This window comes from Bufo gargarizans, chromosome 11, assembly GCF_014858855.1.
Source record: "Bufo gargarizans isolate SCDJY-AF-19 chromosome 11, ASM1485885v1, whole genome shotgun sequence".
Lineage (NCBI taxonomy): Eukaryota > Metazoa > Chordata > Amphibia > Anura > Bufonidae > Bufo > Bufo gargarizans.
In genome coordinates, this window is record NC_058090.1 from 3,515,674 (window position 1) to 3,528,033 (window position 12,360).

General features: G+C 48.5%; 1 protein-coding gene across 3 annotated transcripts in view; it reads left to right on the forward strand.

The window, feature by feature from the left end:
• The first annotated feature begins 336 nt into the window (after positions 1-336).
• AGK (acylglycerol kinase) overlaps positions 337-12,360 on the forward strand; it is a 72,152-nt gene continuing 60,128 nt past the window's right edge. For 2 of the 3 annotated variants that reach the window (XM_044271927.1, XM_044271925.1), the window contains exons 1-2: positions 337-446; positions 6,262-6,388. In XM_044271927.1, the coding sequence (XP_044127862.1) occupies positions 6,279-6,388 (110 nt within the window). In that variant the 5' untranslated portion in view covers positions 337-446; positions 6,262-6,278. The other variant, XM_044271926.1, reaches the window with a different exon arrangement.

Sequence of the window (12,360 nt, forward strand, 5' to 3'; positions counted from 1 at the left end):
ACTCCAGACCTGACCCCTTTAATAAATACAGACTCCAGACCCCTAAATAAATACTGACCACAGAGCAGACCCCTAAATAAGTACAGACCAGACTACAGACCAGACCCCTAAATGAATCCTGAGGTACACATAGGACATGTGAAGTGCCGCTCTCCAGAGCCTGTATGGAGTTATCCTAATGTGTAGAACAACCAGGTGTAATAAACCAAGGAGGTTGTTATCTGCCACCGGGAACATCTATCTGGATTCTAGAAAGATTGTAGCAGTGTGGTCTGAGCCTATGTGATCCCACTACAACTCCCAGCATGTTGTGCCAGCCCGCTGCCGAGCCCTCTGCTAACAGGCGGACAGTTCAGCGCGAGCCGGAACTGAAAGTTTGGTCTCTAGTTTCCACGGGGGACAGAGTGCGGTGCACCCGTAGAGACAACGTGACCGAGAGGACACAGGTGAGGGGGTTCACCGGGGAGAACTGAGGTGAGACTGCAGGAACATGGAGGGGGCAGAGTGTGGAAGAGACTGCTGCCAGGCCGTGTGGAATGACAGACGGTGACAGCGGCAGCTCTGGGCCTTCCATGGCGCTGTGCCCGTCACCCAGGCCTGACTGTTCTAGTCACCTGCAGTACAGTCATAGAGCCTTGTATTGTGTGCAATGTGCACTGATAATCCGCACAAACAGTGTCAGATTCTATCTGTAAAATGTGTTAGTGAGGTTTATACACCTTGTCTTCTTCAGCTGGACATATACAATGATCCGCGCATGACGTGTACACGGCCAAGTGCGCACATATACACTGATCCGTGCATTTCCAAGCACGCACATATACACTGATCCGTACATGACGTGTACACAGCCAAGTGCGCACATATACAATGATCCGTGCATGACGTGTATACGGCCAAGCACGCACATATACAATGATCCGTACATGACGTGTATGCGGCCAAGTGCGCACATATACAATGTTCCGTACATGGCCAAGCACGTACATATACACTGATCCGTGCATGACGTGTACACGGCCAAATGCGCACATATACACTGATCCGTGCATGTCCAAGCACTCACATATACACTGATCCGTGCATGACGTGTACACGGCCAAGTGTGCACATATACACTGATCCGTGCATGACCAAGTGCGCACATATACACTGATCCGTGCATGACCAAGCGCGCACATATACACTGATCCGTGCATGACGTGTACACGGCCAAGTGTGCACATATACACTGATCCGTGCATGACCAAGTGTGCACATATACACTGATCCGTGCATGACCAAGTGTGCACATATACACTGATCCGTGCATGACCAAGCGCGCACATATACACTGATCCGTGCATGACCAAGCGCGCACATATACACTGATCCGTGCATGACCAAGCGCGCACATATACACTGATCCGTGCATGACCAAGCGCGCACATATACACTGATCCGTGCATGACCAAGCGCGCACATATACACTGATCCGTGCATGACCAAGCGCGCACATATACAATGATCCGTACATGGCCAAGCGTGCACATATACAATGATCCGTACATGGCCAAGCGCGCACATATACAATGATCCGTACATGGCCAAGTGCGCACATATACAATGATCCGTACATGGCCAAGCGCGCACATATACAATGATCCGTACATGGCCAAGTGCGCACATATACAATGATCCGTGCATGATGTGTACATGGCCAAGTGCACACATATACAATGATCCGTGCATGACGTGTACACAGCCAAGTGCGCACATATACAATGATCCGTACATGGCCAAGCATGCACATATACACTGATCCGTGCATGACCAAGTGCGCACATATACACTGATCCGTGCATGACCAAGCGCGCACATATACACTGATCCGTGCATGACCTAGCGCGCACATATACACTGATCCGTGCATGACCAAGCGCGCACATATACACTGATCCGTGCATGACCAAGCGCGCACATATACACTGATCCGTGCATGACCAAGCGCGCACATATACACTGATCCGTGCATGACCAAGCGCGCACATATACACTGATCCGTGCATGACCAAGCGCGCACATATACACTGATCCGTGCATGACCAAGCGCGCACATATACACTGATCCGTGCATGACCAAGCGCGCACATATACACTGATCCGTGCATGACCAAGCACGCACATATACACTGATCCGTACATGGCCAAGCACGCACATATACACTGATCCGTACATGGCCAAGTGCGCACATATACAATGATCCGTGCATGACGTGTACATGGCCAAGCACGCACATATACAATGATCCGTGCATGATGTGTACATGGCCAAGTGCGCACATATACAATGATCCGTGCATGACGTGTACACAGCCAAGTGCGCACATATACAATGATCCGTACATGGCCAAGCATGCACATATACACTGATCCATGCATGACGTGTACACGACCAAACACGCACATATGCAATGATCCGTGCATGACGTGTACACGACCAAGCACGCACATATACAATGATCCGTGCATGACGTGTACGCGGTCAAACACGCACATATACAATGATCCGTGCATGACGTGTATACGGCAAAGCACGCACATATGCAATGATCTGTGCATGACGTGTACACGGCAAAGCACGCACATATGCAATGATCTGTGCATGACGTGTACACGGCAAAGCACGCACATATGCAATGATCCGTGCATGACGTGTACACAGCCAAGTGCGCACATATACAATGATCCGTACATGGCCAAGCATGCACATATACACTGATCCATGCATGACGTGTACACGACCAAACACTCACATATGCAATGATCCGTGCATGACGTGTACACGGCAATGCACGCACATATGCAATGATCCGTGCATGACGTGTACACGACCAAGCACGCCCATATACAATGATCCGTGCATGACGTGTACGCGGTCAAACACGCACATATACAATGATCCGTGCATGACGTGTATACGGCAAAGCACGCACATATGCAATGATCCGTGCATGACGTGTACACGGCAAAGCACGCACATATGCAATGATCCGTGCATGACGTGTACGCGGTCAAACACGCATATATACAATGATCCGTGCATGACGTGTATACGGCAAAGCACGCACATATGCAATGATCCGTGCATGACGTGTACGCGGTCAAACACGCATATATACAATGATCCGTGCATGACGTGTACGCGGCTCTGCAGAATCCTGGACGTGGTGAGGAAGTTTTCTGTGCAGATTGTCAAATCCACAGCAGGTCAATTTTTTCTGCGGATTTTCAATTCAGATTTCAACCTTTGCAAATCCACAATTAAGGCTTGCGAATTTTGGTGCAGAAATGCGGCACAAACTTCCTTATAGACTACACTGCCGAGTGCATCTAAGAAAAACATGGCTGCTTTCTTCCAGAGATGGCACCACACGTGGGTTGTGCCTGGTATTGATGTGAAGGGAGCTGAGGTGCGATACCACACACAACCCTTTTTGACAGGTATAGTGCTGGCTTGGGAAGAAGCTGCTTTCTAAGGCTACATGCACACGACCGTTGTGTGTTTTGCGGTCTGCAAAACACGGATGGCATCCATGTGCGTTCCGCAATTTCCAGAACGGCACAGACAGCCTTTAATATAAATGCCTAGTCTTGTCCGCAAAGCGGATTGAAGTGAATGGGTCCGCATCCGAGCCGCCAAAACTGCGGCTTGGATGTAGACCTAAACAACGGCCGTGTGCATGAGGCCTAATCCTAGACCGGGGATCGGGAACCTCTGGCAAAACTACAACTCCCAGCATGCTCCATTCACTTCTGTGGGAGTCCCAAGACCAGCCTAACAAGTTTGCCTGCTTGGAGTTGCAGTTTCTCAACAGCTGAAAGTTGCTGACCCCCATCCTTTTTAACTTTTTTTGGGGCGACCACTGTATGAAGACGGAGGCTCTGCCGCTTCTTGTCCTGTTCTAGGCCTGTCTCCAGAGACACAGAATAAGATCCACTACTGACGTGAATGGGGTGAACAATGATGGCCGCCTCATGCCATCAGACTGAGCTAATCAACGAGCTGCGCTATGGATGCGGCCAAGCACACAACCGCCCCTTTAATCAATGAGCTGTGCTATGGATGAGGCCAAGCACACAACCGCCCCTTTAATCAATGAGCTGTGCTATGGATGAGGCCAAGCACACAACCGCCCCTTTAATCAATGAGCTGCGCTATGGATGCGGCCAAGCACACAACCGCCCCTTTAATCGATGTGCTTCGCTATGGGTACGGCCAAGTGCACAACCCCCCCTTTAACCAATGAGCTGCGCTATGGATACGGCCAAGCACACAACCGCTCCTTTAATCAATGAGCTGCGCTATGGATGAGGCCAAGCACACAACCGCCCCTTTAATCAATGAGCTGCGCTATGGATGCGGCCAAGCACACAACCGCCCCTTTAATCGATGTGCTTCGCTATGAGTACGGCCAAGTGCACAACCGCCCCTTTAACCAATGAGCTGCGCTATGGATGCGGCCAAGCACACGCCCCTTTAATCAATGAGCTGCGCATAGGTCCAAGTTTAATTAGTAGTATTATTAGAGTCCCATGCAGGACGCAAACTGGGTGCTGAAGGGTCGCCTCTGGATCTGTCCCGTCCAGCGTCCCAGTTCAGGTGGGAGAACATGGCCTCACAACCCCTAGAAAAGGAGTTTTCTTGGAGGATGGTCTCTTCCCCTTTGGCTTCTAGTCACACGTGTGTGGCGTTCCTGTTTGCCCTTGCCTCCATCTACTTGTGGACACATCGGCGCCCTGTTGTTGCGGGGAATCCAGAGGCAGGGGGGCTTTGCATTGATTTTGGCTGGCAGGCATCAGCGTGACACGGAGACTGGAGAGATGGCGGTCAGACAGACTTCACCGGAGACTCCATTAATGTCCCCGGGGAACCTTGGTCAGATAATCTGCTCGTATATCCTGATAGCCTGCACCCGCATCAATCTACTCCTTAATGTACACATGGCTCCACAAAGGGTTCTGTCGTCAGTTCTTTAAAAATACCAAAATGAAATGCATTAACACAATGAAATAAAGACAACATTTTCTCCGGGTCTGACCCCCGGGGCCGATCACTAGGACAGGGCGCTTGGCTCATAGAGTTGAGTGGAACAGCAGTACTCGGGTGTGTCTGCCACTCCTTCATACGGGGAACAAGGGCCCCTGTTCTAGTGATCCACAGGGGCCCCAGTGATCTGACGGTTTTCCTCTCTCCTGTGGATAGGGGATAAGTTGTCCTGGGACAACCCCTTCAAGAATTTTGAAGATGCCTTCACACGCTACAGGGTTTGTTACAGAAATGACTTTGACTAGAACTTCTGCAACAAAATGTTCCGAGTGTGAATGCAGCTTTTAAAAATTTTTAATTTTTTTTATAATAATTAATTATTACATTGCAATGAAATGTACAGGCAGCTCTCAGACTGAAATCTAAAGGTGGATTTAGATGAACCAATGATCATCCAGATTATTGGGACGATCATTCCTTCGAACTCTGAATCCCAATAATCTGGCCATCTAAGTGTGCTGCCGATGAAGGATCGGTATGCTCTTTCATTGGGTGCAGGCACCACCGATCAGCGTTTCTGGGCAGCAGATCGTGCGGTCTAAACAGCGATCTGCCGCCGAGAAACAATGATTAGCTCGTACAGTGAAGGAGATCTCTGCACGTAAATGCTTCCTTCCCAACAGCCAGCCACTCCATCGGTCTGTCGCCGTGTAGCTTTAAACTAAAGGTATGCCATATCTCAGGACAGCCTTGAAGGCCTATGTTGGGCTCAGGGTGTTTTTTTTAAGAGGTTGTCCCGAATTAGAAAAACATGGCTTCTTTCTTCTAAAAACAGCTCCATACCTGCTCTCGGGGCCATTAGAGATGAGCAGCAATACCAGACACAACCCATGGACAGATGTCCGTATTTTTCTAATTCTGGACAATTTCTCCAGTTTCTCAGAAGCTGTCTTTCCCAGCCATGGATATAGTGACACATAGGGAGCCTCTCCTTTTTTTGATGCCAGGACTATATGCAGGTGTGAACGCACATCATAAGTGACACGATGTACCTGCTTCAGGGTTGTGATTCTTCTCCCGTTAGGATACACATGGGTATCTGTGGCCTAGTGACAAGCACCACAACCAGTGACTACTGCTGTATTAGAAGAGAGCAGGGATTGACATGATAAACCTATCTTTATACTGATTATGAGATCCTGATGTATGTTGTGCTTCCTTCTATCATTTAGTGAATGTTATTGAAGTCATGGCAAGAGTCGTCCGTATCTTTAAAACTCTCCGAAACCACTGGAAGAAAAGTACAGTGGGCTTCTGTCTGCTGGCGTATGGAAGCAACTGGATGTACGGCAAATATTGGTAAGGGACGGGATGTGGCGGGCTCTCCATTGTGCAGGCTATCACACGAGAAAACAGGAGCGATAATAGCATCCTAGGAGCCGTGGCTTCCTTCTTCCAGAAACAGCGCTGTTTGGTATTGCAGCTCAGCTGGTAGGTCATCTTTTGGGCCTGTCTGCACTTGACTGTGACACTTCTGGTGGCTGGGACCTACCTTAAGCCTGTATGACACTGGCCGATAGTTGCTCAACTTGCAGTGTAATACTGCCGCCGATTGCCCGATGAATGAGCAAGCCATTTGGCAATTCAGATTTTTTTAAGCATGCTTAAAAATCAGCGCTTGCCAGCGGCAGATCGTGCTGTCACCAGCAAACCACTAGACAGTATGGAGACGATGGATGGCATAGCAATCGCTCCTCCCCATGCTGCGGAGTAAATCGCTGGATGTAATAGCAGTGGTCTCCTCCGCTAACGAGCAGGCAATTGCCAGGATGGAACGCTTTCCTTCTGATAATCACTTTCTGATCTAATATAGGCTTTAGTCTGATTTAGCAGCCTAGATATATAGACTATTGTCAGTTACTGCTGTGGCTATGTGTGAACTGGCACTAACTCCTGTCCCTCACTCTATATGGCCAGTGCTAACTGACTTATCTTGCAACTCTTGCGGATTTTGCCAGGATTTATCACTCCATCCATGACCCACTGACTCAGTTGTGACAGACACTCTGTTAAACCGGATGGGCTCTGTTCTCACACCCCCTACCTCTTCCCCAGTCATCACTTCTTCACCAGGTATTCAAGAAGATCTAAGTGCAGGTGGCTCCTAGTGGTCCAGGACTGGCTGAGATGTTCTAGACCAGGCATGCTCAACCTGCGGCCCTCCAGCTGTTGTAAAACTACAACTCCCAGCATGCCCAAACAGCCTACAGCTATCAGTCTACAGCAGGGCATTGTGGGAGTTGTAGTTTTACAACAGCTGGAGGGCCGCTGGTTGAGCATGCCTGTCCTAGACATATGAGCATTGACAGTCATCACCCCAGTCATCACTTCTTCACCAGGTATTCAAGAAGATCTAAGTGCAGGTGAGGTGGCTCCTAGTGGTCCATGACTGGCACATATGTCCTCTCCCACAACTCCAGATCTGATGTCTAAAACTTTGCTCTTAACCTAAAGTTACCCTTCTGGAAGCCAGCATTTGTTTTTTAGTTCAGGCGAGCCAGACCATGGGCTAGTGAAGGAATCAGCTTGTTTTTATCACTGTGACTGCAGAAGTGGTATGGAAACAAGCAGCTACCCCATGGCTTGTGTCTCTTTACTCCCCTTAACTTAATGTAATCAGGTCTGGACATGGTCTAGCAGTTACTTAGCTAAATGGTCTGGTCTTTTTTGTCTACTCAGCTTCTAAGGCCCATATGTAGTTCTTCCAACTGTTGCACATGAAGGTCTTACTTGTAGGCTTCCAGTGCACCCGCAAAATCTGTACCTTTTTTTTTGGTTGTTCTCCTGCTTCTCCTATCCAGCTTTCTCCGTTCCCTCTATCATTTGAGTCTCTCCGGCGGCTCTCTCCTGTCACCTCCTCCATTCCTCAGGTTAAGTTGGTCCTATTTCAGGTAACGTCTTTCCTCATGCCAGTCTTTTTCACTTTAGTAAGAGATGTGATGCCCTCGTCCTATTCCTCTCATCCTAGGGAGTGATTCCCACCCGTTGATCTGAGGTTACGAGGCAATGTTTTATTCTGCTTTTCTAGTTCTTGGACATTGGTTCATTTATGGTTCAACTGCTTGGGCATAAACTGATGAGCTCAGTGTCTGTAGTCTGGGTTTAGCCTGCATATGAGGGCCAGCTTTTATTTTTCCTAGTATCAGGAACTCTAATGGCGGTGGCCTTATAGTGGTTTTATGTGTCTCAAATAAAGACTACCAAGTACAAAAATACTAAGTTTAAGGGCCATGAAGGGTCTGGGTGTTTTTTTTAGGCCTCCATGTTTGTTATCAGTATTCCCCATGCTTTGCTAGGCTGAAAAATGAATTTACACAGCATTTCTGGCCAATGGTTAGTGAAAGCCACTGATGCCACCCAGGTTTTGGCAGCAGTTTTCACAGACCCATAGACTTCAACTTCAAAGGGTGTTTTTTTTCCGCACCCCGGACTAAAGTACTGCATGTCTATGTGGTCAGTGGAAAATGAAAGAGCTGGCATGTGTGAATACCTCATAAGAGATGTGAAGGATTGCTGTTTTAGCTTAGGGTACTTTCACACTAGCGTTTTTCTTTTCCGGCACTGAGTTCCGTCATAGGGTCTCAATACCGGAAAATAACTGATCAGTTTTATCCCCATGCATTCTGAATGGAGAGCAATCCGTACAGGATGCATCAGGATGTCATTAGTTCAGTCACTGAACAGCGTTTTGGATGTTTCGCATGCTGCAGTATTATCTCCGTCCAAAATTCCAAATCAGTTGCTGGAATGCCAGATCCGGCATTAAAAATACCGCAATGCTGGATCCGTAAAAATGTGAAAAAATATATATAACGGATCCGTTTCTCCGGATGATATCATAGGAATAGGAATAAGGAATAAGTTGAGAACATGACTTCCAGGGTTCACGTGGGGAAAGGGAAACCCGGACTGGAACCTATAATTCTAAGGTGCAGCGGCTGATTAAATCATTTCTCTACTACTTGTCTTCTGTGGTATTCAAAGCAAACCGGCAATTACAAAAATGGAGTGCTTCTTAAATGCTAATGTATATACAGTGGTGCTTGAAAGTTTATGGACCCTTCAGAACTCTGCATAAATATGACCTAAAACCACATAAGGCTACTTTCACACTTGCTTTTGGTGCGGATCCGTCATGGATCTGCACAAACGCATCCGTTCACATAATACAACCGTCTGCATCCATTAAGAAAGGATCCTTTGTATTATCTTTAACACGTTTTAAACGGATCCGTCTTGAACACTATTGAAAGTCAATGGGGGACGGATCAGTTTTCTATTGTATCAGAGAAAACGGATCCATCCCCATTGACTTACATTGTGTGTCCGTTTGGCTCAGTTTCGTCAGACAGACACCAAAACGTGCAATCAGCGTTTTGGTGTCCACCTCCAAAGCGGAATGGAGGCGGAACGGAGCCAAACTGATGCATTCTGAGCGGATCCTTATCCATTCAGGAAGCATTAAGGGCAAAACTGATCCGTTTTAGGCCGCTTGTGAGATTCCTAAACGGAAACCAAGACACCAGTATAAAAGTAGTCATAAATATTAGAATTGGTCATTTATTTATTGAGGAAAATTATCCAATATCACGTGTGTAAAGGCAAAAATATGTGAACCTTTAGAATTATCAGATAATTTGAAGGTGGAATTAGTCAGGTATTTTCAATCGATAGGATGACAATCAGGTGTGGGTGGAGGACCTATTTTATTTAAAGAACAGAGATTTATCAAACTCTGATCTTCACAACACAATTGTGGAAATGTATCATGGCACAAACAAAGGAGATTTCTGAGGGTATCAGAAGAATTGTTGTTGATGCTCATCAGGCTGGAAATGGTTACAAAACCATCTCTATAGAGTTTGGACTCCACCAATCCACAGTCAGAAATTGTATACAAATAGAGAAAATTCACGACTAGTATTAACCTCCCCAGGAGAGCTCGACCAACAAAGATCATGCCAAGAGCAAAGTGTGTAATAGCCTGCGAGGGCACAATGGAACCCATAAGCAACTGAAGGCCTTACTTGCATTAGCTAACGTTTGTGAGTAGAGTTGAGTGAAGCAAGCTTTGGATGCTTAATCCGAAGTCGCTTCGTTCACAACTTCGGATTAATGCTGTATGGAGATTCGTCTTAGAATGTATGGGCTCCGATGAGCCGAAGTAAGTTATTCACAAAGCCGCGCGTGACTTTGTTGAATAACTTTGGTAGTTAATTTTCAAAGTCACTTTAAAACTTGAAACCGAACTTGGCTTCGCTTCAGACTAGCTTGCTAAATGAGCAGGTCTAATATTTGAGACTCATTTGTTTGGTTATCTTTATCTACTTTTAGGAATTGTGCAAAAACCCGATAAAGTTTAAGGTGAAATTTATACAGAAATATAAAAAATTCCGAAGGGTACACAAACTTTCAGACGCCTCTCTACACCAAAAATGGCACCTACCTAAAGTACAACACCCTGCAAAAAATAAAGCCTCACATGAAAAATCCTGCAGAAAAAAAGAAACTATTCTATGAATGTAAAGAGGAAAAGTTAAAGGGGTTCTGCAGTCTGTTTAAACTGATGAGATATCCTCTGGATAGATCATCAGCATCTGATCGGCGGGGGTCCGACACCCGGGACCCCCACTGATCAGCTGTTTGAGAAGGCAGCGGCGCTCCAGGAGCTCCGCGGCCTTCTCACTGTTTACCGCGGGCCCAGTGACGTCACGACTAGTATTAACTGGCCTGGGCGCAGCTAAGCTCCGTTCACTTGAGCGCCGCTGCCTTCTCAAACAGCTGATCGTCGGGGATCCCGGGTGTCGGACTCCCGCCGATCAAATGCAGATGATCTATCCAGAGGATAGCTCATCAGTTTAAACAAACTGCAGAACCCCTTTAAATTGTTCTGGTCCTTATTTATTTCTTAATATAGAGATTTCAATGCACGACCAGTAACCTGCTGAATACATTCATGTCTGCTTAAAAATGTCTGTAAATGTAAAAAAAAAATCTTCATTATAGCAAGGGAAAAACTCACATCGAGTGCAGTCAGCATAGAATATATCTTTTCTCGCCCAGTTTCCTTGGGGGACACAGAAGACCTTGGGTATAGCTCATCTCCCTAGGAGGCGTGACACTAAGAAAAAACTGTTAAGCCCCTCCTCCACAGCTATACCCTCAGCCTGGAGAGAGAGGCTGCCAGTTTTAGCTTAGTGTCCAAGGAGGCAAGACACTCCCTGCTACTGCAGGGCTGTTTTCTCCTTGTTTAAATTTTGATTTTTACTTTTTTCTTTTCTTTTTGTTCCAGATCATCAGGGACAACAGAGACGCACTAGACCTCTCTGTTTCTCCCGGGGTTGAGCTGCGCCAGTGCCGGTCATCCGCACTGCTGCCTCCCCCACAGAAGACAAGGTGGATCAGGGCAGCCCAGCTCCCCTACATCCCGCCAGCGCAAGGGTCGCCCGCACGCCAAGTCCCTCTTCCAGCGTCCTGCCACTACGGTGCCAGTAGCTGAAGGGGCGACCCTGCTGGAATGGACCGAGGGTGAAGACGACTATGGTGAGAGAGTGGCTTCTCCAGCCCTACGTCCCCCACCCCGGTCTCCTGCGTGCCTGACCCCCCATACTGGGCCTCTGGACCCTTCGGTCACTGCTGGACCTAGGCTGGCCCCTGGGGTGCTGCGGGGCGACATTCTACTCCTGCTCCCTCTCCTCCCTTCTGGCCCTCATGGGACGTTTTAGCAGCAGAATGCTGAGAATAGGCATTCACTTATCAGCGTCCCTCCTGGGAACGCTGTGCTCGCATCCTCACGGGCACCCAGTCTCAGGGTCCCCCCATCCCCTCACCGATGCGCTGCTCTGGACCGGGGTTTTTTTCCTGACGGCAGTGCTGCTTGGGTTTTTTACTTCCCGGCCTGCTGGGCCGCACCTCCGGCGCTTCTTCCCGGCCTGCTGGGCCGCACCTCCGAGCTGGGCCGCACTCCGGCACTCCTTCCCGGCCCCCGACTGTTCTGGCCTGCGGGGTAGACTCCCGCGGCCGGCATCTGGCTGAGCACGATGCTCCAACGATTCCGGCCGGCCGTCGGCGACTTCCGGTCGGCCGGGCGCCGCAAATTTTGGCCCAGGCTTCGGGCCTACTGGGCCGCATTCCGGCGCTCCACCCGGGCCCCTGACTTCCGGTCCGCGGGGTGGGCTTCCGCGGCCGGTTTGTCCGGGCAGTCCGCTCCGGTTTCCTGTGCGGCCCCGGTCAGCCGGGTGCCGCAGAAAATTTAGGCCCCGGCTTCACGG